Here is a 25,988-nt window from a genome sequence, read left to right on the forward strand (position 1 = left end):
GTGAGATATAAACTTCAAAATCTAGCACCTTCTACATCATTTTGTCCCTCTAAACGAGAATACTGGATTAGATTTAGTTCTCTTTTGACTGTGAATTCGAAGATGTTCTAAAATTAAACTAGAGATATAATGCAATTTGCTCAAAGTCACCCCACTAGTTAGTAGCAGAATAGGGATGAGGATCTAGGTCTCTGGATTCCCACCAGTTGCCTAATGTATAGAAATTACTCAATTCTTTCCAAGTCAAGGTTATATTATCTTTTAGTCATATTTTTGCATTTCTTAATCTTGAAACAAATTATTTTTAGTCACATGAAAATGTAATTTTATTTCCTTCATTCATCTCATATATGTACCAAAAAAGTGTATTTTTAAAAATAAGTGCAATTCTAGGAGAAGTTAGGCTAGAGTCAAGGAGAATTAGTGGAGAAATGTGGGTTACATAGTATCAGACCAAAGGCTTAACATTTTTAACTTTAGTGTTTTCCTAACTGCAGTATTGTGACTATGTCCAGTCTTAGGTGGAGTAGGTAACTAGTTATTATGTGGTAAAATTTCAGGCACTGTAAAATGACATGTATCACTCAAATTGGTTCACAAAACTTGTCATTATCTGAAATTCTACAATTAGAATTGGTTATATCCTTTATCTTGTCATTACCCATATTGTATTACCTCCATGTTCAATGTTTCAAATACCCTTATCTAAAATACCCTTATCGCCTGGCCATAATCTACCAGCTTTACATCTTTTCCTCTGTCCTCTCTCACCACAGCCTATTCTTTGCCCACACCAAGACTTCCGATTCCCTGATCCTCTCAGCTGTCTCCTAGACTATCTCCACTGCACTAGCAATATTCTTCTCTTTCCATCTTGACCCCCTTGTAAACCAATTCAATTCTGCATTGTCTTCTTCTCTTGATACCTTTAGCCCCCTTATTTCACTGATTGTACCCTGTCAAACTTTAGTCTCATCAATTCCATTGTCTGCCACCTCCACTCTTACACATGTGCTGCTGAGGAAAATTACAGTTGTGCTGCATTACAAATTATGTTATACAATCTCAACTAAGCCCTCACTGCTGCTAGACAATCCTACTGTATTTGTATGCCTCCTTTATCAATTTATTCTTCCCTACTCCATGACAACTCTCTTCAGAGTTTCTCTCAGAGAGAAACTTTTTTCATTTCTTCTCAAACTGTCTACCACTCTGACCCTGTTCCCTCCCCCTTCCCACAGAGTTAAGAATCTCATCTCATATTTTACAGAGGAAAAAAAAAATTAAGGCCATTTATCATGAGCTCCCTCTTTTTCTCACTTCATCTCAAATTACTCAGATGATTTCTGCCACCTCCTCCTTCACTCATTTTACATGACGAGATGGCCTTACTACTTATTCAAGTTAATCCCTTGACTTGCCTAAACTATTCTACTTTATCCCATTTCCTCCAACAGACTGCCATCTCCGTCATCCCCATTCTCATTTATTTTCAGTTTCTCCCTGTCTACTGACATTCCCTAGTATCCACAAATATGTTCATATCAAATCAATCAAATAAACATTTATTAAGTACCTACTATGTCTCAGAAAGTGTAACAAATGCTGGGGATACTGAAAGAAACAAAAGATAGTTCCTGCCCTCAAGAAGCAAACAATTTGACAAATATATACAAATTATGCTGACTAAATAGGAAATAATTAATAAAGGGAAGGCACGGGAATTGAAATGTTAGAAAAAGATTTCCTGTAAAAGTGGGATTTTAGCTGTTTTTTAAAGAAAACCTAGACAGTCTTCCAAGCATGGAGTTTCTGTCATGGAAAGCTGTGTTCTAAACAGCCAGAAAGAGTATGTATTGGGGAGTTTTAGGGTAGGAGAATGAAAAGGTGGTGGCTAAATTACAAAGGATTCTGAATACCAAATAGGTTTTTGTATTTGGTCCTGGAGGTAATAGAGCTACTGGAAGTATGTGTTTGTTGTGTGTGTTTAAGGGAGAGGAGGCATATGTTTTAGGAAAATTACTGGTGGCTTAATGATGAATTGATGTGGGTAGCAATGAGGTAAGAAAGACCCAGCAGCAAGCCTTTGCAATTATCCAGGTATGAAAAGCTAAAGACCTGCCCTAATGTGGTGGCACTGTTATTTGTATTTTTTATATTTGAGAGATGTTGCAAAATGTCTTCCACATCCTATAAAGAACAGCAATTGATTCTGTTATCCCCACTATCATCCTGTATTTCTTCTGTACTTTGCGGCTAATCTCAAAATACCCTGTCTACAATAAATGCCTCCCCTTTCTCTACAACTCTCTCTCTTCTCCTGAACCCCTTACAATCTGATTTCTGACCTTATTCATTGAAATTGCTCTCTCCCATTATCAATGATCTAATTACCAAATCCAAAGAACTATTTTTAATCCTTATTCTCCTAGACTTCTCTGTAGTCTTAAAACACTGTTATGATCACCCTCTCCTTGTTAACTCTCTTTTCTCTAGGTTTTCCAGATACCACTCATCAGAGTAGGGTTCCTCCAACCTATCAAACCACCTCTTCTCAGCCTTTTTTCCTGTATTGTCATCCACATCAAGCCTTCTAATCATAGGTGTCCCATAGGGTTCTGTCCTGGGCTCTCTTCTCCCTCCATATTTCTTTGATGATAATGTCCAAGGATTTAAATACCATTTCTCTGCCAATGATTCTCAAATCTGCCTAGCCTGTCCCAATTTCTCTGCTGACCCTAGTATTGCTTTTCAGATATTCTGAACCAGATATCCAGTAAGCATCTTAAACTCAACATATATGAAACCAAACTCATCATTTTCCCTTAAGTCCTCCTCTCCATCTCAACTCCACTATTATTCCTAATTACTCGTCCTTGACTCTTCACTATCTCTCACCTCTCCCAAATCCAATCTGTTGCCAAGATCTTATCTATTGCACCTCTGCAACATCTCTCCTATAGGCTCCTCTCTCTCCATTGCTACTGCCACTCCCCTAAGGCAGGGCCTTCATTACCTCATGCCTGAACTACTATATTACCCTGGCTGGTGGTTCCACCTGCCTCAAAGTCTCTCCCCATACCAATCTATCCTCTATCTATCACCACAATGAGTTTTCTAAAACACAGGTCTGACAATATTATCTCCTTACCTCAATAAACTCCAGGAACTATCACCCCACCAAGATAAAAAACTAAGTCCTCTATTTAACCCTTTATAACTTAACCTAACCCCTCCTCCAACTTTTCTGGGATCCTTACACCATACTTCCTACAGTGGTGACCATGTTAGCACCCTGAGTACCTTAGAATCAATCAGAGTCAGGATAAGCAAGTCTTTATTCTTGGTCTTTAGCAGTAGAAGTGAAGAGTGTGAATGTGTAGGATCTCTGTGACCTTACCTCCTTGTCCTCTCACAGAAGTGACCCTGGCTAGTCTCACTGCACCTCCTAGTCCTTCCCACAATTCTCTGTATACACCAAAACGACTGGGCCAGCACAGGATAGTGGGAAGGGCCATTTTCCAAGCATATTCTTATAGAGTATAGTCCAATCAGTAATTAACCCCAAGTGCTCTATTGTCCAACCTCTTGAGTGCATTGACTCAAGAGTTTCAACCCTTTACACCCTACTACCTATTCTTTCACCCATTAACACTGGTTTCCTTGGCTATTTCAAGAACAAGACACTCTATGGTCTGGGAGTTTTTTTTTTGGCTGTCCTCCATGTCTGGAATGCTGCTCTTCATCTCTATATAGACTGACTTTATATACCAATAAAAATCCTATCTTCTAGTGCTTTCATTGTCAAATTTTTTTCTATTTGCCCAATATAAAACTTGTTTGTATATCTAAACTATATGCTTATCGTCTCTATTAGGTTATGAACTTCTTGAGGAAAGATACTGCCTTTTTTGCATTCCCAGAGCTTAGTACAGTATTTTAGCATAAATTAAGTCCTTTATGTTTACAGATGCTTATTTTGACTCTTTAGCACCTCTGAATCCTCTCAGGATTATCTTGGGGTTTATGGGATAGATTTCTCTCTTAAGCACCAGGCCTTAAACCAAAACCAATCTGATTCTAATTGGTTAAAACCATAGATCCTAAACTAAGCCCCATTTCGCCATTGTTTTGGTCTTGACAGATTCAGATTGAATGTAAATAGTAGCCATTTCAGCTTTGAGGAGAAACCCTGAGTCTTCCCCTCCCAGATTCCATTATTCTTCTACTTAGATTTTTTTTTTTTAACTAGATGAGATTCTTTGCCTCAATAGCAATGTAAGATTATAATTGTAGTCCTGCTGTAAAACTATTAAAAAAAATAGTAGTTCTGTAAATAATTTGATTTAGTTATAAAAACTTGGGAGAAAAAGAGGTAGTTTTTTTGCCTGTGTACTTATCTTTATTTCTTATATGAAGATATTTATATTTTATTATTTCTCTAGTAGACTATATTTGTAAACTAACCCATTTGACAATCCCACAATATTGATAACTAGCATTTATGTAATACCTACTATTGATTTCTGGTTTCTAGGTCTGTTAACTTCAGTTATCCTTAACTATTCCACACATTTGATCAAGTTTTATTGATCCTATTCCCACAATATCTTACATCTCTCCATTCACAGAGGCACTACTGTAATTCAGATCTTAACTTCTAAACTGCACTTCTGCAGTAACTTCTTACTGGTCTTTAACTTCTTTCCCTCGAATCCAACTTCTACACAGATACTAACATAACTTAAAAGTGCAGGTTTGACCATATCTCTTCAGTCTGATAAATCCCAGTGACTCCCAATTACTCTTAGATCAAACTTCTATTTAGCATCTAAAATCTTCATAACCTTAACTTACCTTTCTCCAAGCTTATTATACTACACTGCACCTTCATCCAATTTTTGGTTCAACCAAAATAGATCTTTCTGTTCTTCACCTGTCATCCTATTCTTACTTTGCCAAGCTATATCTCCATACCTGCAATACATTCAATTCTTCACTTCTGTCTCTCAGAAACCCTGGTTCCTATTAAAGTTCAACCCAAGCATCACCTTTGACATGAAACCTTTTCTGATCTTTCCACTGGTTGTGCCTCTTCTGGCAAAAACAAACAAAACAAAACAAAAACCTCAATCTTGTAATTTTATATATAACTTATGTGAATGTTTTCCCCAGAAAAATAATGTAAACTTGAACAAAGGGACTGTTCCTTTTTGTGTTCCTTGCACCTAGTAATAAATTAATATTTAGCTTGATTTTTGTCAGACAAAACAGATTTTACTGAACTTGTTTCAAAGCAGCTTTTCATGGAGGAAACTAAGGATCACAAAGTTACTGGATGCCTCAGAGCTTTAGAAGATTACACTAAATGAGGAGAGAAAGGGAAAGGAGGAAGGCCAGCCTAAGAAACTTCACTTAATCTATAATTTTGACCAAGCTATTGTGCACATCCAAAAATAATAGCAGCTAACATTTATATAGTACTTACTAAGTGCCAGGGACCGTGCTAAGCACTTTACTATTATATCTCATTTGATCTTCACGACAACCCTGGGAAGTTGGTGCTATTATTATTTTACAGATAAGGAAATTGAGTCAGAAGCACAGTGACTTTGCCTGGCCTTATACAAATAGAAGTGTCTGAAGCTCAATGTGAATTTACAACTCTAGGCCTAGAGCTCTTATCCACTATATCAAGGCTTCTTAAAAATTTGTCTACTCACAACTACTATTCAAACCCATTAAATTTTTACATGACCCTGGGTATATAGTATATATAATAGGTATACAAATTAAACCTCTATTGATAAATCAATCTCACATTCAGTCATGTGAACCATTGTCTAAGAAGCTGGGCTCTACACCATTTATCTACCTAGGTGAATGTATTCAATGAATTGTTAAATAGTGGGCAGATATTGTACAAGTGAACTGGCCAGTAGACTAAAAATTTCCTTTAGCAAACTGTGTAGCCCTTCCTTTAGAAGAAAACCTGGTGGACAGTGACTAAAAATGAATCTTTTATTTCCTTTCTTGATTAACCAAATCCCAACATTGTGACTTAAAGCTTTTAAAGGCATGGAATACTGTTTTGCTAAAGTTCATGGTTACAAAACTTATGCCTCAGTCTCCCTGGTAGCAACCCCCCCTTTCTTGCCACTGGGACAGATTAATTAGGTCTGGGATTCCTGACCACTAGTATTCCAAGGAATTATAAAATGCAGATGGTTTATCTCAAGATAGGTGGGTGTATTTTCTCTCTCAGAAATCTTGGCTCTTAGCCTCCCAACTTATCAGAATTTATGATTATTCCTTACCCCCGACCTTTCAGAACTAAATTTATGGTTCATTCCTGGAAGTTCCCACTCACCAGTGCTCTATCCCCACACCTTTCCTTTGTGTCCCTTATTGCTGAAGCTCTATATAAGAATCCCTGGAATCCTTTGCTTCCTGCTGGACTTTGAGACAATACCTTCAGACAATAGTCCAATCCAGCCAACTAGTCATGCTCTCCAAAATAAAATATTAAAAACTCTCTAATCTTGCCTCAGTTTCTCTGGCATTACAAAGACTTAACATTTTTAGTTAATAATGGGACATCATTTGGTGAATAATCATCATGAAAAAGATATTTATTAAAGAAATCTTTATCAATACCTTTTCTTGATTTGGCTGCCAAGTCCATTCAAAGTCCTAGCCTGAAGCTTGCCTCCCCCAAGACCATTTAAAGCTCTGTTTCCTTAGGAACTATCTCATGCCCAGCTGGTTTGATACTATGGTAATTCTGTCCACCTGTCTTGTTTCCAGGTCACAGAGCTCACCCATAAACTGACATTTTCTATCTCCTTTGTTGGTGAGCTCTACACTGTATAGCACCTTCAATAATCCTAACTTACTTTGTTCTAGGATGCCTAAGCCCATTTCTCAAGACTAACATTATTCTGGTTGAAGTTTTTGTGTGTGGATCAAGGAATATAATATTAAAAGAGTCAAAATTCCAAGTGACTGAAAAAGTAGATTTGGGGAAGTGGGGGTGGAGGGTGTAGTACAATTGTGGCAATACTATTCAGGAAATACTAAGAAATCTGTAAAAAAGTCTGATCCCTTTAAGAAGGATTTAAAAGCCATGGACAGTCAAGTTGAATGACTACAATCTCTTACAGAGTATCCACACTGAGATCATGGACCAATCGAAGTGGTATGCCTATAGTTATAGATTATAATACTTAAATCCAAAATTAGGTATAAAGTTATGGGGGACATTTTATCTTCTAATTCAGTTTCCATGAGCCTAGACACTGTTTAAGGTCATTTCACTGCATTATCAAATACTTCCATTTTTAAACTTAGAACTTCCAAATATTATCTATCAAAGCTTTAAATTATGGTGAGATCCAACTATTTCCTGAAACACAAGCAAATACAATTGTGTTAATAGAAAATATCTCAAACAACAAAAAACACGCATATAGTAGCAGTATTTTCTTTTTATTTGAATTTTTTTTCCAGGGAAAACATGCATTTTACAGTATCTGTAAACACAAGAATATGTTTACACTGACTTTGAATTCAGTACATTTTGGAATGTTGGAATACTCATCAAACCCAAAGTAATATGCAACAGCAGCAAAAGAGAGAGGAATGCATTAGATTAGGACATTTTATGGTTAAAAATACTCATAGCAGCAGCTTTGGAAAGATGATTTATTAAATCACGTCATTGCACTTGGTCATTTTATTGCTACAGCAAAACAAGGCCATTTTATTATTGTAACACTTTTCATTTCTGAGTATAACTGATTGTCTTATTCTGCTCATCCATTGTAAGTTTTCATGTGGACAAAACATTTAAATATAATTTGGAGCACATTTTGTTGTGCTATGATCACAGTGAGAAAATAGAAAATAAATTTCTATGACATCAGGTCTATTTTTCCATTTTCATCAACAGAGAAATCTTAATAGTAAATAAAAAAAATACAGACACAACAAATATTTTTAAAATTGGGAGTATTCATCTTTGATGTTTTTAGGATATGTGAATACTAAACCAATGCTACATGTCAAAAACTGTGGCATACTTGTATATGCAGTGCATTCTCAGATATTTCAGCATTTTAATGGCCACCACAGATATCACATAGTTGACTCAAAGCTTTGTGCTTATGTGTGCACATTTGACAAGAACATTTAATCAACTCATGAAAATTGCACCCCTTTCAGAATGTAAATTCCACATTCCTACATATTGTATTTCTATATACAATAATATGATGATACAGCTCTCATGAACATGAATTTCTAGTGACATTATATATAATACCCCAAAACTGTATTGGCAAGCTGCCATACTGAAGGAACATTTTTCTTCTTTAAATGAAGACAGATAAGTGGAGACCATTTAATGCAACTGCTTTTTTCTTTTCCTTAGGAAGTTAGGGATAGAGCAGCTAATGGATACCAGTGACTTTCTTCTAAAGATTTTTTGCAAATCTCATATTTAAAAAACAAGTTTACTGTCCTGATGTGTTTTAATTAACTTATGAATGATCTTACTACTAGCAAACCAAGGAAAGAAAGAAAAACTTCCTTGAACATACTTTCTAATGAAGATGATTCCTAGATTGTAGAGAGCTTAATTTTTTTTTCCTTTAGCACTATGTGTCTATCATTAAAACCAAGGCAGGGAAGGGGAGAGGAATGTTTTTTTGGGAAAAGGTTTGGATAAAAAAAAATCTTCATTTGCTTGGTCAAATACATGGAACAATGGTCGCTAATTTTGATGGGTAATGATTTGATTGGGACAGAAATCTATGACCTTCATAATGAGGTAACACATACTTATTTAACCAAATCAGCTCCTCCCAAAAGCAATATATGCATTATTTCAACATCAATATGAATCAGTATTTTGATTATCTTGTACTGGGGGAAAATAATTATAATTTAAAAAAACCCAAACATTTCAGCTGTACAAAATTAAATTGCAAAGCGAAAAATTTGTATTAAGTTTTAAGTTGAAATAACAAGGAAAAAAAAATTACAACTTTCTGGCACAGCCACCCTACAACCCATCATAAGTCTTATTTTATCCGCTGGAAATCTACTGGCTATTTGCAATAATGGAGTTACACTTTTAAACTGCAGCTATGCTTTTAAAAAGACATTAGTTACCAGTAAAACTATAAATCCTAAGTAGGACTATGTTCATATTTGAGGGTTTTGACATATTTTTAGGAATATATTTTAAAATTGTGTCAAGGTTGGTGAATTTAAGGAGATGTTGACCATGTGATTTATGAAAATGCAATACTTTAAAAAACAAATGTGATGATAGAACAAATGTGATGACACTGTGATCTCTGAAGTAAAACAGCATTCTTTATAAAGTTAATATGTACTCGACAGTTCAACTTAACTCCAAAAAGTTAATTAGGCAAATAATATTTCTTAAATTGAATATTTACATGATGAGTTGACTGCTCTGAAAGTATGAACTCTTGATGAATTTCCTAAAGATTTGCATTTTATTTTAATAATGGTACTTTAAAAGGGGAGAGGATTAAATTATAAGACCATAGGCTAGGTAATATTTGATTAAGCAGAGAAATACAGCAATAAGGCTGGTGTTTACATGTTAAATGTGCTACAGTTTCTAAGCACATTGAACTGAAGGGACAACTTTCTGGCTGCTTAGCTATGACAGATTTAAGAATATCTTATTCTTTTAAAAATATACTTAATGATTGAAATACAGTTTAATAAATTCCTTTTTTGAACCCTATAGTGCAAATGGCATGAAATATTTCAACTATCAAATTTACTTTATTTCATAAGCTATTTAAATTTGCATATGTGATTGATTCATCTGCTTTATAGCTAACACATTTCTGTTTTGTCACCCAAATGATAAACAGCACTGCAGACATATAGGCACAACAGTGTAATCTTGGGTAGGAAAGCTAAAAATAAAATATATATATATATTTTAATATACATACATATATACACATACAAATATCCTATGTCCCTTTTGCACTATGGGAAAAATAATTTCTACAAGTTAGTGATTATTAAGCTAATGTGTCCCTCCCACAGTCTATTTTGCAGGTTACTTGAAGATATATATCAACCTATTTATAGTATAGACGTCTTTGAAAATTACACTGTTGGTATTCAATAAAAATCTATTACCAACTTCCTCTCCTTTTTATACAGGTTCAGTAGTATTTTCATGCAAACCAGGAAAAAAGAGGTTTGCAATTCCAGCACAGTAAGAAATAAGGCCTCTTTTTCATATTGGCAAATAAAATAAAATAAAATACACAATTTTCATCTTTCCCCTTCTGTAAGATATGAAAACTCATGTACTCATTTTTTCCCCCTATAGCACGCCAAAAATCTTTTGTTACTTGGAAGTAAACAAGTCAGTTTTCAGTTCATATTCTCGTTTATGAATCCCTGGCCAAAGAAGAACACTGAGTCTACGTCACACCTCCCTCAAGAAGACAGGGCTACTTTTTTCAGCTTTTCTATTTCCACCTAAAAAGGAAAAACAGAGCATAAGCAACAGTGGCATCTTGGCTGTATTAAAGCTTCTCTGTCTTACCCCTAAATCTTATAACTTGATCTTTTTACATTTTCAACAATGACAAAATAAGTATAGACCATAGTAGTTATCAGGTTCCATTATCTTAAAGTACCTGAAGTTTAATTCCCATGAACTTGATGAGAAACCAATGCCATGGTCAAGAGGCACTGAAAACTTGTACAAAGATTTCACACTTACAGAGGGTAAATATTTTCATAGATCAATAAAGAAGGAAGTTTTTGTCAACAGTCAAGAAGCAATAATAAAGCTCCTACCCTGTGCAATGGAATAACCATGTGATTTTGGATCAATCCCTCAACCTTTTTGAATTGATCACCTGTTCCAGAGAATGTGAGTTGATTAGGGAGGGGAAAAAAAATTTGCTTTGTTTCACTTAGGGCCCAGTTAAATTAATATACCTAATTTATAAGGAACCTAGTTTACAGAGTTTCTTGATTTCCTGCAATTATATTCCATGAACAGAAGTCAGAGAAGAAGAACAAAGGTGTAGTGATTGATCTATGGCTGGGGTTTGTTAAAATATGATGACAACATGCCAAGAGGTCAAAGTGCTGAGAGGACAGGGCAGAGATGAGATAGTTCACCTTGGGAAGGGAAATACAATGTAGGATATGATGGCCTGGGTAAGAAATGACTAGTGGAAGGAATGGTGAAGATGATGAAGATGAAAAGTTATGTTCAGATAAAGGAATTTCAGAATTCATGCAAGTGAAGTGGAACCCTTATGACATCAAGTCAAAGGGAAGGATCAACTCTTGTATTTATAACATAGGGAACTAAGAAATTGGTATATAGTCCTACATGAAAGACAGACTGTGAATTGGGTATTGAACTCAAATGTCAAAAACCCACTAGTGGGGTGAGTGATAAATTTGAATAGTGTGAATGTCAAAGAAAAAAGAAGTTGCTTATATAAGTTGGTAGAAAGAGTCTGGAAGTGACGAGTAAGGACTATTCTGACTCCTTGGATATATGACCAGTGAGCCAGGAGGGCATTCAGGGAAAGAAGTACAGCCTAAAGCAGAAAGAGGATAGGGAAAGATTTTAAACTAAATCAGTTTTTACTTATTAATATCCATTCAGTTAAATAAACCTATCTATTTTACTATGATATGAGTAAAACAACAGAAATTTTAGCTAAAGCATAGTGTCTGTTTCTTAAACAGCTAAAAGCATATATATAGTCTCTATAAATAATAAACAGAAAATTATATGACTAACATAAAATAATACACAAATATATAGCAGGTACAACCAAAGGACTATGTATAGAACGAGCAAAGTCTTAGTGAGTGTCAAGAGATGATGAAAGGAAATTAGGACACCATATTAAGAGACAATGAAGGAGAATCTGAGAAGCAAATATGACATTTAAATATTTGTCTTTACATGTTATCTCCTCTCATAGGGCTTTAATTAAAATATATAGCTACTTAAATGCCTAGAAAACTTCGCATGTGTGTTGACAGGAAGTTTTTGTATGTTGTTATATATGTGAAGTAAGAAAAATCTTCTTAAGGTTTTTGGAGCTACAATATGTAGCATAATGGTTAAAATTTTAAGGACTTCAACCTGAATAGTATCTTTATTATATGAGGTAAATGACCATGTGGACTTTTTCTGTACTTTAATATTTTGGATCTTTTGGTCTTTTTAAAAAAAAGTAATTCACCCATCTTATTCAGTATTTTTTTTGGTCATTTTAATAAAGCACCATATTAGCATCAGGGAGGTAATGCAATGGATAGAATACATGAAAAGAGGAAGACCCAAACCGACACAGACAGTTGCTGTGGCATTGGACAAATGGCTTACTCTCCTGAAATCTCTGGAATGCTCTAACATCTATCTTATCAGGTTTTTATAAAGATCAAATGAGATAACATATATAAAGCACTTTGCAAATTTTAAAGCATTATATAAATGTGATCTATTAAGTATAATAATAATAGTCAGAAATATTTTTCTTTTATCTGGATAGCTATACACTATTATCTTGTCTAAGATATTTAACACATACTTTACTGAGTTTATAATCACTTTTTTTTTCCATTTTTAAAAACTAGAAAGCCTTATGAAAACAAGAATCAGGTATAGCAGAGTACTATGTCAAAAATAATTCATCAGCAGCTTTCAGATCAAAAACTTAAAACAAAAATTTAAGTTCATGATTTTTAAAATCCCATATTAATCAACAAAAGTTGAGGTGCCTTTTATGACCAGGGCATTATGCTAAATGTTGAGAATTAAAATACAAAGAATGGAATAATACATATTCTTGAATTTCACATTCTACTAAAGAAAACAAGTACCAATATAAGCATATATTGTTATTATATTAAATATTACCAATATAAGCATATATTATTATATTAAATATCAAAATATTTATATTATAATCATATAATCATATATTAATTTTAAAATTAAACATTATTTGAATATATTTAAATGTTAAATATTAATACATATTAAATGTTAAAATATTATTAGCAGTTGGGGGAATCAGGTAGGAATTATCTAATTTATTAATAAAATTATATTTTCTTTACAACTCAATTTGCTAGAAACATTCCATTCAATTAAAAGAAAAATGAATGTTAAGTAAACCTAATACTTATTAAGCAAGTACCTCAGAACCACAAAAATCTGCTAATGCTTTTATCAGTCTATGTTTTTCCAATTCTCTCCCCAAAAGATTTTAAACTAAATCAGTTGTTATTTATTAATATCCATTCAATTAAATAGAACTACCAATATATTTTACTATGACATAAGTGATACAGAAAAGAAATTTTAGACAAATCGTAGTGTGTTTCTTAAGCAGCTAAAAGCATATAGTCTCTATAAATGATAAACAGAAAATTATATGACTAACATAAAATAATACACAAATGTATAGCAGTTACAACCAAAGGACTATGAGAGATCCTTGCTAACTTCTAAACTGGACTTGAAAGAACATGCAGAAATTTGGGGAGCTTAGAAAAGAGATTTCAGGAAAAAGTGAAATATTTATGTATGAGAAGGCAAACAGTTTAGTTTGGCTGAAATAGAGAATATGAGAAGGGGATCTGTTATGAAATAAGGCTGGAAAATTCATTAGACTCCACACACTGTGGAAGACCATGAATGCTAAGTTTCTATAACTTTACCTGGCAAGGAAAAGGGAACCACTGAAAACTTTTTAGCAGAAGAATAAGGACCAGATCTATGTATAAGGAAGATTAGTTTGGGGAAACATGAAGGAAATATTAGATGAGAAGAAAGTGGAAGCAAAAACTATTCTTACAAACCTACTGCAATTGTCCAGAAGGAAAATATGGTAAGACTTAGCATTTGAAAACACAATGAGATAAACATATAAAAAACAATTTCTTTCCCACATACATATGTTCTATTTTCTAAATAAGCTATAATTTACCAAAAGACAGGACCAAACTTCTCGATGACATTTCCTCCCTCTCCCATGTAATTTTATTGATATTGTGGATTCCCAATCAAGAAATTCCATCCAATTCAAACAGGCAACTGGTTTTCAATTTATGATCTTGAGAGATGTTTGAAGCATTGAGAAGAAATTTATCCAGTGTCACATAGTCATTAAGTGTCAAAGGTGGTCCTGGACTGGGATGTTCCTGATGAAGGCTCTCTATTCACTATGCCAAGCTGTTTGACTCTCCCTTTTAAAATTTTAAAAGCAACACAATAATCCCTTTTTCAACAGTATAAAGTACCATATTCTACATGATGTAGATACTCATTATGTTTAGTACCCCCTAGTATTTTCATTTTGATGCTGAATCATGTCAGAATATTTTAAAACTTTATTACCTCTAGGTTACTTCTAATTGTCTTTTCCTCTTCCAATTCTTTTCTTAGTTTTTCCAGTTCCTTCCTAAAAACCAAAAATAGCTTTTCAGATATGTATAGAAGTAAAAATGGCCATGTCAATATGTATACATTTTAAATTTCTAGTTCAAATATCAGTAAAGTAATAAAAAAATTGAAATGTTTAAACATTTAGTAACAAAATTAAACTTTAAAAAAGTAAAAAGAAAATTTTAGGAAGCTTTGAACAAAGTCTATGCATTCAACTAATATGGTCTTTCTTGGATTGACTTTGTAAATACAAATGAAATTTAATGCAGTGTGTAATAAAATATCATGACATCAATCTATCTACCACGCTAGGGCAGATTTTTAATTAAAAGAAAGTTACTTCACAATAGTAATACACCTAATATTGATAATTTCTAAAAGAAATACTGTTGAAATGAAGTATATATTATAGTAATGGTAAGGCGGCAGGCAAGAATTTGTTTCTCAAAATTTAACTCTGGCTTCAACTAAGCTGAATGAAGGAAAAGCTCATACAACTACCAATTGTTATACATACCTCAATTCAATGTAGCCTAACACTGGGATTTTAAAAGTTATTTTTTCAACACATAAAATTCAGCATACTATAACAAACTGGAAAGGCTTTTAAGACAGAACAATGATGAAGCAGACACTTATTTTACCAAGGTTTGTTAGCTCAGATAAAGAAACTCATCATTAGGTGAAGAATATTTTCAGTTACTGAAACTAATTATGTAACATTTTTTAAGGGCTGGGGGTTGCAAACTATATAGGTAGAGAACTACTATCCAAACACATGAAATTACAAATTACTTAAGTATTTTGAGTGTATATGTATGTGTATTGGCTGTTTGTGAGATAATAAACACAGTTTGAATTTATTGATTTAAGACTGGATTTTTTTCCTTATCTCACCTAAGGAGGGCAGCTCAGCAGTCACTCACAGGCCTGTCCTTTCTGCTGATATACACAGAAATTTTGATCTACTTGATCTTTGATTTGGGTCCATTTGCTATCCCTAAATGGCCTGGTGGTTCCCCCTTCACAGCTTACCATAGAGGTACTAAATTTATTCTAGACACCTGACCCGCTTTAATCCTAGGGCAACTCAAAACTCCTGAACCCAAAGAATCCATTATCCTCAACTTTCCTAGGACCAAGACTCCAAGCATGTATCAAAACCAGGCCAGGACAGATTTCATTAAGAACCAAAAAATGTGAGAAATCCAAAACTAAAAACCAGAAGTTCCTAAACTTTTAAAGATTATCATATATTCATATACTTATTTTTGTCATTTTTCATTATTAGATAAAATTTTGAAATTTTGTAATAATAATACTTTTGCTACGTCAGTTAAGAAATATTTCTTACAATTATTCAACAATTATGCACTTATTGTTTGCACACCATGGTTAACTCTGTTTACAAATTAATGCTGCATACTTTATATTACAAATGACATGTGGTTGTTTCAACGTGCTATTTTTCAACTACACAGTCCTTATTCCTTCCAGAGTGGGATACATAAAAACTGTCAGGAAAAATCAATGTTACATTTTAAGGTAGTTTCTACAATGTATACTAGAAAAGAATGCTTTCAATAATATCTTATGAAAAGTACTAAAAAACAAAATCTACATTTTTTGTAAAGTATAGGGATGGTATTATTTGAACTCCAAGGGAAAATAAAAGTTCTAAATATATAATTAACATTTATCAAATGTTATAGATAATACAATCTAAACTTTTAAATATACCTGTTTATTAAAAAAAATTATTAAGAATTATTGTCCCAAAAGGATTATAGCAATCTGCAGAAGTAGGTAATCATTGTTTAAATTTTCTACTCCCTGGAATGTAATCACAGATTCTTTGATATGGATAACCTACAAATAACCAACATAATTTCTGTTTTAAAATTCTGTGGTGAATGAGAAATGTGGTAATATGTTTAGAAGGGTTGTATATATTTAACCTATATTCATTGGATGCTATCTTGGGAAGGGAAAAGTGGGGAGAGAAAAAAAATTGGAATACAAAATCTTATATAGAAACAAATGTTAAAAATTATTTTCACATATATTTGGAAAAATAAAATGCTATTTAAAAATAAAATTCTGTTGCTATAGCATTAGAAAAATGTTTTGAGTCCTAATCTATTTTTAGAGCTTACTTACAATTAGAGGAACAAACACATCATTAGTTTTCTAATATCCCTTCTAGGTTGATATACCATGAATTAAATAATACTCCTCCAAGAGAAAAAGCAAAACTTACCCATGTTCCTTTTTGATTGCTTCTACAACACACAGTAATTCAACAACTTGTGTTCTGAGGTCATCTAGTATGTTTCTCTTCCCATCATCAAATTCTCCTTTTGTTTTGGCATCTACTGAACTGAGGAAAGTTGTTCTAGGACATGAAGCTGCAGAACCTGAAGTATACCCAGGTGCCTGAAAAAAAAAAAAAAGAAAAGAAAAGTAACCAATATATAGGCAAAACTATATTGTACAGTAAATAGCTTAAAAGCCATGTAGAAAGCAGTATGCTAACTAAGAAAGAGGGGAGTTGTTTAAAGAAATAGGATACAGAGGAAGTTTACTCATAAATCCAAGACATTAAAAAACACTTCAAAGATGAAAAGAAGAGCAAGTAATGAATACAAAAAAAAAAAAAAAAAGTAATGAACTTTTAAGAATAAAGATTTTTTTAAAGCTCAGAATTTAATTCAAAAAACCATATTAAGGGCTTACTATACATATTCCATTATGCTAAATGTTAGTGATTCAAAGATAAATCTCTGTTCTTCAGGGAGCTTACTTATATTTGGTTTGATAAGATACATGCAGTGAAGTAAATGCAAAAATCACAAAGTATTTTCTAGGAGAAAGGACTAATAACAGGAGAGGATCAGGAAAGATGAATTTAAGAAGTCATACCTAAGTTTTACTTCAAAGGAAGTTGGGGATTCATAGTCATAAAAGTGAGGAGAGAGCATTCCAGACTGGAGAGAAAGGGGGGCTGGTTAGAGCCTACATAAAGGCAAGGAGAGAGGAGCTGGGATATTGTATGTGAAGAATGTTAAGATATCAATTTCACTAAAACAGAGAGTATGGGAATAGGAATAATATAAAAGAAAACAAGAAGTCAAATTATAGAAGGCAGAATGAACTGAGGCTAGGAGAGATAATAAGATTTTCTTTAAGGAATAGGGTAATTGTTTTGTTTTCTTTTAATTTTCTTTCTTTTTTTTTCTTTTTTTGCTAAGGCATTTGGGGTTAAGTGACTTGCCCAGGGTCACACAGCTAGTAAGTATTAAGTGTCTGAGGTCAAATTTGAACTCAGGTCCTCCTGACTTCCAGGCTGGTGCTCTATCTACTGCACCACATACCTGCCCCTAATTGTCTAATTTTTTAAAACTAAAGGTGAATGTGAAGAAAAAAGATGATAAGAACTTATGACAGACTAACCACGTTGTCTTTCTTTTTTTCCCCCGCAGGAAGAAATAGTGTGCCTTGGTTCCAGAAAAGCATTAGCTAAGTCCATCAGGACATTTTATAGATGAGATGGGGAGATATCAGCTAGGCAATTGTATAATTGAATGATTTGAGAAATAGCTGAATGATGGATCATCTCAAACAATTTATTACTAGAATTATGTTAACATGGAAAACAGTCTCTGATGAAATGTCATAGTAATCTATCCTTGGCCTTGTAGAGTTTAACATTTTATGGCATTGCCTGATTTTACATATATATATATATATATATATATATACACATATATATATGTAGAGTCATGACCCAAAAAAAATCCAAATAAGAATGTCCATAGAGCACATATGGAATGGGATTAGGTTCTATGAACTAAGTATCAGGACTGTTGACTCTATAATTGCTCCCCCCCCCAAAATCTTTATTATTTTTTTTGGGGGGGTGGCAATTGGAGTTAAGTGACTTGCCCAGGGTTATACAGCTAGGAAGTGTTAAGTGTCTGAGTCACATTTGAACTCAGGTTTTCCTGACTTCAGGATTAGTGCTCTATCCACTGAGCCACCTAGCTGCCGCTAGCTAAATTGATTTTAACTTTTTCTGTTATAAGTGAAGTCAGTGAGTAGTGGTGGAGATAGATCTGGATTAACTGTCATATAAAATCAAAAAACATCTATAAAACATTCATATAAAGGGAGAACAGGCAGCTAGATGATATAGTAGATAAAGTACCAACCCTAAAGTCAAGAGGCTCTAAATTCAAATACAGATTCAAACACTTGACACTTAGTAGTTATGTGACCCTGGATAAGTCACTTAACCCATGACTGTCTCACAAATAAATGAATGAATAATAAAGGAATATATCTCAAACACTGGACAGTTAATAATTTTTCTAAGATAAAGTTTTTTGCAAAGTACTAAAAGATAACATTATTATTGTTACAATTGAATAACTTAATATTCCAAGTTATTACAGTAAAAATATTTTCACAAATGGGAAGTTATACAAAGTTACTTCAGTAAAATGGAAGTTATATATTCTGGCTATTAATATTAGCTAGCATTAATGTAATGCTTTCAGGTTTGCAAAGCATTTTAAAAATAGTATCTTATTTACTTCAATTCTGGGAAGAATTATTAGATCCATTTTTACAGAAAAGGAAACAGGCAGATAGAGGCTAAGTGACTTGTACAAAGTCACAAAACTACTAAGTGTTTGAGGCTAGATTTTAACTCAGATATTAATAACTCTAGGTCCAGTACCCCTGTATCACTTAGCTGCCTCTTAACTTATTATAATATTTAAAATAAGACAGAAAATAAATGCATTGGGTTTGAAGAACATCACAGCTCATTAAAGGTAATAAAAATCTGATTACATAGTTTGGTTTGGTTTCATTTCGTTTTTAAAGAAAAAAAGATGATTTTATAGTACTTAAATGATTCTACTTACAGCATTAGTAACATCATCAGTAATATCAATTGTGAAAAAATACATATATGAAAATAATTTTCAGTAATAGAGGGCAAAGGGCATCCTTTATATATCATATAACTCAGTTCCCAGTTTTGCTTTTCTCTTTGCAAAATATTCCCTACTATACATCTAAGGGCTCAGCAAATAAAGTGCTAGAACTGGATTTGGAAAGACCTAAATTTAAATGCAGCCTCTAAAACTTTCTAGTTGAACGATGCTGAGAGTTATCACTGATCCTTTGTCTTCCTCAGTTTTCTTCATTTGTAAAATAGGGATAGTAAAAGCACCTATCTTCTTCCTCAAGTTGTAGTGAGGATCAATTAAGATAATATCTCTAAGCATTTCCAGATATTATTATTTAGCAAAACATTTCTCTATCAGAATTAGTAAAAATTTTATAATCTCCTTGTGGGTGGTTCTACATGTTTGAACATGTAAACCTCAATGATTTAGAGAATATACACTATTCCCAGTATCAATTAATGATTAACAATATTATATGATGAAGGCATATACATATGTAGTGTGACTAGTAATGACTACTATTCTATTTTTACAATATAATGAATAATACTTGGTTAAGTATTTCCTTAAACCTTCAGTCACTAAATCAGTTAATTTTTATTTTAGGACAGTCAATCAAAAAAAAAATCAATCAACCATAAACATTAAATGCCTATGTATCAGGAACTGTCTTCAGAGATAGGGATACATAAAGATGCAAAAGATAAGTTAAAGTTATTACCCTCAAGAAGCTTACAATCTAATAGACAAAGGACACCTAGATAGGGCAGTGGATAGAGCACCAGCCCTGAAGTCAGGAGGACCTGAGTTCAAATCTGGCCTTGGATAGCTGTGTGACTCTGGGCAAATCTCTTAACCCCAATTGCCTCAGCAAAAAAATGAAAAAAAAAAATCTAATAGTGACTTAGAAGACAAGAGAAAATATCCAGAGCTAAGAGACTGAGCTTCTTATTCACAGAGCAATCAGAAGGCTGAATCATTGGATCAAAGAGTAAGTGTAAAAAGAATGGAAAGATATGAAGGGGCTAGATTACAAACTCTACTCTGATTGCCAAATAAAGCATTTTATATTTGCTCTTCAGAGACAAAAGGAGAACTTTACAGAGTAAACACAATTAGACTAGTGTTTTATGAAAGCCCTTTAGTCTTTGAATGGAGGATATATTAGAATGAACTATCCACAACAATCTAGGCATGAGGTGATAAGGGTGTGTACTTAGAGCCATGGCAGTTGCCAGAGGAAAGAACAACTGCAAAAGCAAAATCAACAAGCATTCACAATAGCTTAAATATTTGGGGGGGGGGAGAAAGAAGGGGTGTTGGGGTCAAAATGTGAGAGTGGCAGATGAGAGATAGTGAAGAATATAGGATAATTTCTAAATTGGGAATCTTAGGGAAGGAGTGGATTGTGTTGTCCTCTATAGTAAAAGGGAAGGTGGGGGAGAGAACAAAGATTTAGTGGGAAAGATGAGTTCCCGTTTTGAACACCTTTTCTCCCATCCACTCTGGGTATCTTGAGTTTACATATCTACTAAGCACTGAATTCAAGATGGCTGAAAGGCAGCTAAAGATGCAAGACTGCAGAGTTTCAGTCAGGACAGGTAGATATGAGAATCATTGTATAGAAATGGTAATTTTGAAAAACCCCTATAGTTAGAGGCTGTAATCTGGCTGAAGGAATAGTCAGAGAGATATGAGAACCAAGAGACAGTGGTATCCTAAAAACCTAAAGAGGTTAGGAACATAGAGGTAGCAAAGTACAGGGAATAAAGGACAAGCTTCAGGATCAAGATATCTGTTTCAAGTCCTATTTCTGACACATAATAGCTCTGTGACCCTGGACATTTACACTCTTAGCACTCCAGGTAAATGAAAGTTTCCAGGAGCCAAGATGGAAGAGTAAAAGTTGCTCAAGTTTTCCCAGTTTCCCTTAAAACCACATGAAACCAGGCCTCTTAACAGTCTGATTGAAGGAAACTACTCTCCAACTCAAAATACACTAGGAGGACTTCAAGAAAAGTCAGTCTCACTAGAATCAGATTACACCTCTAACTGTAGGCGTTTTTCAGAATTACCATTTCTCTACAATGATTCTGGAGAGACAATTTAAAAATTATTGGTCTACCTAGAGGGCATGACCAAAAGAGTGAGCATGTATAGAATTCTTCAGATCGTCAAGGAAAGCTGAACTGATGGTATACTAGAATCAAAAGATGGAAATCATTGAAAGAATCCATCAATCACCTTCAGAAAGTTCCCCAGAAGGAAAACCTCAAGAAATATTGCTGCAAAACTTCAGAACTATAATATCAAGGGGAAAAAAATTCAATAAGCTGCCAGAAAAAAAAAATTACACAGAATCTGGCAGCTTCTACAATAAAGGATTGGAAGGCCTGGAATACCATATTCTAAAATGCAAAGGACCTAAGATTACAACCAAGAATCAACTATCCAGTGAGACTGAGCATCATCTTTCAAGGGAGGAGATGAATTTTCCACAAAGTAAGCACTCCAGGTAACTTCAATGCTAGAAGCTGCAGTTGTCACTGTGCATGGGAAGAGGTTCCCTTAGTTGAAATCCCCTGCTGTGCTAAATTCAGATTGGGATAACCCTTACTAAAAGTAGGATACAGAAACATAAAAAAAGGGTCACTAAGGAAAATGAAATGGAGTAAATTTCTTTAAAAGGTTATGGCTCCACCTTTTAGTCTTCAAATTCTATAATTATCCTTTTACACTGCTACTAAAGGCCAGAAATTATGACAATGTTGATCTAGCATAACAATCATCTTTTAAACAATAGCTATTTACCTTTTTAATTTCAGTTGTCTTTAATTTGGCACCTTCTTCCTCACCTTTCTGAAACTTCAAGGTTTTTTCTGGACTTTGAATTGGCTACAGAATTAAAAGGAAAGTTGATTACAGGGGCATAATAGAAAAGAAAAAGGCAACAGGCTCTTGAATAACTCTATCTCAAGAAAATAAAAATAAGCTGGTTCTTGATGACCCTGAACTTTTCGAATTATGCATTTATTATATTTTAACATTACAGCTACACCCTCATATATATTTTGGAGGTTTTCAAGAATAGAGTTTCTCTCTCATTTTGCTCTGAGAGATCAAAATTGAAGTGACTGCTGTTATATGAATGCTACTGAAGAAATCTTTTAAAGATGAATTTATATTTCAATACTGTTATTTAATTACATAAAGCTGTTGGTTATTTTACCCACCTGAAATTTGCCAACCTTATGTGTAGAATTTTTAAAATAAAAGAATATAGCATGATAGCAACTTGAAAGATGAGAAAAATGAAAAACAACATTCCTCTATTTGGTGCTTTATGACTCATAAAATGCCTTTAACATATTTTGTTATTTAATCTGCACAATAAACTTGTGAAGGTAAATAGTGTATGATCATTTCCATTTTTAAGATAAAGAAATTGAGAAAGAGTAAAAAAGAAAAAAATTTTAAAATTGGCTATGAGTACCCTTACTCACAGTTCATAAGATTTATAATCAAATTTAAATATCCTGACTCCAAAACTAGTGCTTTAATCATTATGCCATAATTAAACTATTTCTTACTCTTGCTTTGCCTTCCTTCAACACAGAGATCTCTGGATTCCAATGTTCACAAGTGTGTAAAAGCTCAGTATATATATATATACATATACACACACACACACACACACACACACACACACACATATATATTTGGTAGGGGGGGGAAATGAAGGGAGATACTAAGAGAAAGACATAGTAGAAAGAATTTTCTCTGTTATTGTTACATTTATATTTTCAAACTCAGTAAATAACTTACACTATGACCTCCATTGAAACGACCAGGTAACCTTCGTCCAGGCATTTTTGGTCTATTTGCAGTAAGATGTAAAAGGTTTTCGGAGGTAGCTATGTCATCAAAATTTACAGCATCTAGAAGATGAAAATAAACATGTAGATAATTTATTTTATTAGACATAAAACCTTAATGAAATTTTTGTTTCTGAAAACTATAAACTAAAAGAACATTGAATTTAATATTCATGAAGTTATATTGTTTTTTTCTTATGTATTTGGAAAGCAAAAACAAATTCAATTTTTGATGTAATTCAACTAACCCAATAAAAAGGATTTTCCTAATTAAGATAATGTTCATGTACAGAAGTAGTCTTCAAAAAGTACTTTTGAGAAAAAGAATATGTCATTTAAATATGGAACCACAGCTACTTAGAAAGAGTATAAAAACCTGCTTTAAAAAAAAAAGAGACAAACAAAAACAAAAATAACATGCAAAAAACCCACAGGCTATTTTAAAAAGTGAAACATTAACTATTACGTGTCTCAAAACAAAGAAAAACATGGATACATAAAAACCATTTAAAACATCAAGTCATAAGTTTATGTGGACATGATTTCATTTATATATAACAGTGTACTTCCACATGAAATTGTTTCTCAGTACAAGGAAAAAGTTGTTCTGTGTTGTTCTGTTTAATCTGATACATCTAGGGTTATAACTAAGCTCTCAAGAAATTCACTGAGCAACTGGGTTAGTTTTACTTTCTGCTATACTTGCTATATTAATCCCAGGACAAGGAGAATATGAGAAAAAGGCAATAGAAAACATCATCTTATTTGTCACTATTAAAGTTTGATACATCATTCTGTAGGTGCCTGTTTTTCCTATGATTTCACCCCTTATATTTACTCATGCCTCATATGCCACAGTTGGTAAGCAAAAGATTCTAAGGGAAATGTGAGTCATTCTAGTGTAGACTTAATTCTGAATATTAAATCTTTCTAGACTGTCCCAACAAAAGTGACCTGGAGGTAAACTGTCTCATAATGCAGTAGACAATTCTGGGTTCTCTCAGATCTAGATCAATACTCTTTCCATTTACTCCCACCTGAATCCTAGGTAACATTAAATTCTGATTCATTTTTTTTTATTAAAATACTTTCATTTTTCTAAAGCATTCTAAAGTTACATTTTAACCCAATATCCATGGTCTATTCTAGCTCTCACCAATTTTTTTTCTGTGTGAGGAGAAAATGTATTAGGAGTTGAAAATAGACCATCTAACAATGCTAATTTTATAGCAAAAATAATACCTTTCATTGGAATAATAGTCATCACTTTTCCAACTTCCTATTCTGATTATTTATCTCAACTTTGCTGTTACTAAACTACATATTTTTTTTAAAAGGAATTCTGAGGATATTTTTGCCAATTAATTTTTTAAAAACCTCTTGTCAAGATGTACATTTATATTTATAAATTCGCCACAGATGCTATATGTAAAAAGAAAAATGTTTTCTCTATTTTGAATGTGCAAATTTGCTTTTGGTAGTGCTAAAAATGTTTTATTTAAACTACAGTAACTAGTATAATCAATCATCTTGGATTTATAGTTATTATGTTGAATGCATATTTAAGCAGTTAACAGAAAGAAAAATTAAAAAATGGTAAAAGGTAAAAGAAGAAAAAAATGGAAAAAACAAAAAAGTAAGATGAATTTTTAACGCTGCATACCATACACATTAAAAAAAACACATTCCATGTAACCAACAACAAACAATAGCAGTAATATTTTTGAGCTCTCTACAGATGACTAATCTTAATTTAGCAATTTACTTGTTTTTAAGTTAGTTGAAAAAATATATACCCTAAGGTCATGAAATATTTAATAAGATCATACTTCCATATATTTAAATCCTCAAACATATCACTTAAATACATTCCTTTTAAAATATCCTTTAAAATATTTAAATCCTTAAATTTTGTTTGAGTAACAACAGTACATTAATATAGCCAAAATTAATCATTTAATTACTTTCAAATGACCTAAATTTTTCTTTGGCTGCTCAAGACAGGGTTATTAACAAGTTAAAGTACAACAACCAATGTTTAAAGAACATTAGAATATTTCTAAGATTTCAAGATTGCAAAGATCTATATATATGTTTAAAAATTATTTGGCATAATCCTTTTATCTACTTATAGAAATGTTTCCAAAGAGATTTGCTTTTTTTTCCTCACAAAAACCAAAATGTTAAGCATAAACATTGATAGACATTACTTTTATAAAAAGACAAGTCTATATATACACCTATGTCTAGTGAGAATACCAGTTGTTGTTGTGTTTTTTGTTTTTTGTTTTTAATAGAATAGCATCTTACCAAAATGGAGAAAGGTAGGGTAAATTCCTGACACGTAAGAAGGGAAACATGGCAAACAGGATAGGAAACAAAATCTGGAAAGAAAAGTCAAGGATAGGAATGTCTAGAAAAAAGATTCTGAACCCAAAAATCATTTTACAAAGCAGGAAAAAGAAACACTGGTAGAAGGAACAACACAGTTTCATTATTCAGCATATTGATTGTATATGGTTTTACATAATACACTTAAAAATGAACTGGTTCTTATTTGAGTTTTATCCTTTTAATGATTAAATGAGCCTGCTTCAACAAACTGTAACTAAAGGTTCAGAAGTAAATAAATTTAGAAGG

The 25,988-nt window shown here is 32.9% G+C and overlaps 1 protein-coding gene across 13 annotated transcripts in view; it reads right to left on the bottom strand.

Annotated features, from left to right (window-relative positions):
* CD2AP (CD2 associated protein) overlaps positions 1 to 25,988 on the bottom strand; it is a 156,866-nt gene that overhangs the window by 22,649 nt on the left and 108,229 nt on the right. For 10 of the 13 annotated variants that reach the window (XM_074310716.1, XM_074310712.1, XM_074310710.1 and 7 more), the window contains 4 exons: positions 23,299 to 23,411; positions 22,285 to 22,368; positions 16,755 to 16,930; positions 14,447 to 14,510 (listed from right to left, as the gene is read on the bottom strand). In XM_074310716.1, the coding sequence (XP_074166817.1) occupies positions 14,447 to 14,510; positions 16,755 to 16,930; positions 22,285 to 22,368; positions 23,299 to 23,411 (437 nt within the window). Of the gene's footprint in view, positions 1 to 7,469; positions 10,543 to 14,446; positions 14,511 to 16,754; positions 16,931 to 22,284; positions 22,369 to 23,298; positions 23,412 to 25,988 lie in introns of those variants that run through there. The other 3 variants (XM_074310720.1, XM_074310721.1, XM_074310717.1) reach the window with 1 other exon arrangement.

Source organism: Sminthopsis crassicaudata, chromosome 4 (assembly GCF_048593235.1).
Source record: "Sminthopsis crassicaudata isolate SCR6 chromosome 4, ASM4859323v1, whole genome shotgun sequence".
NCBI classification, from domain to species: domain Eukaryota; kingdom Metazoa; phylum Chordata; class Mammalia; order Dasyuromorphia; family Dasyuridae; genus Sminthopsis; species Sminthopsis crassicaudata.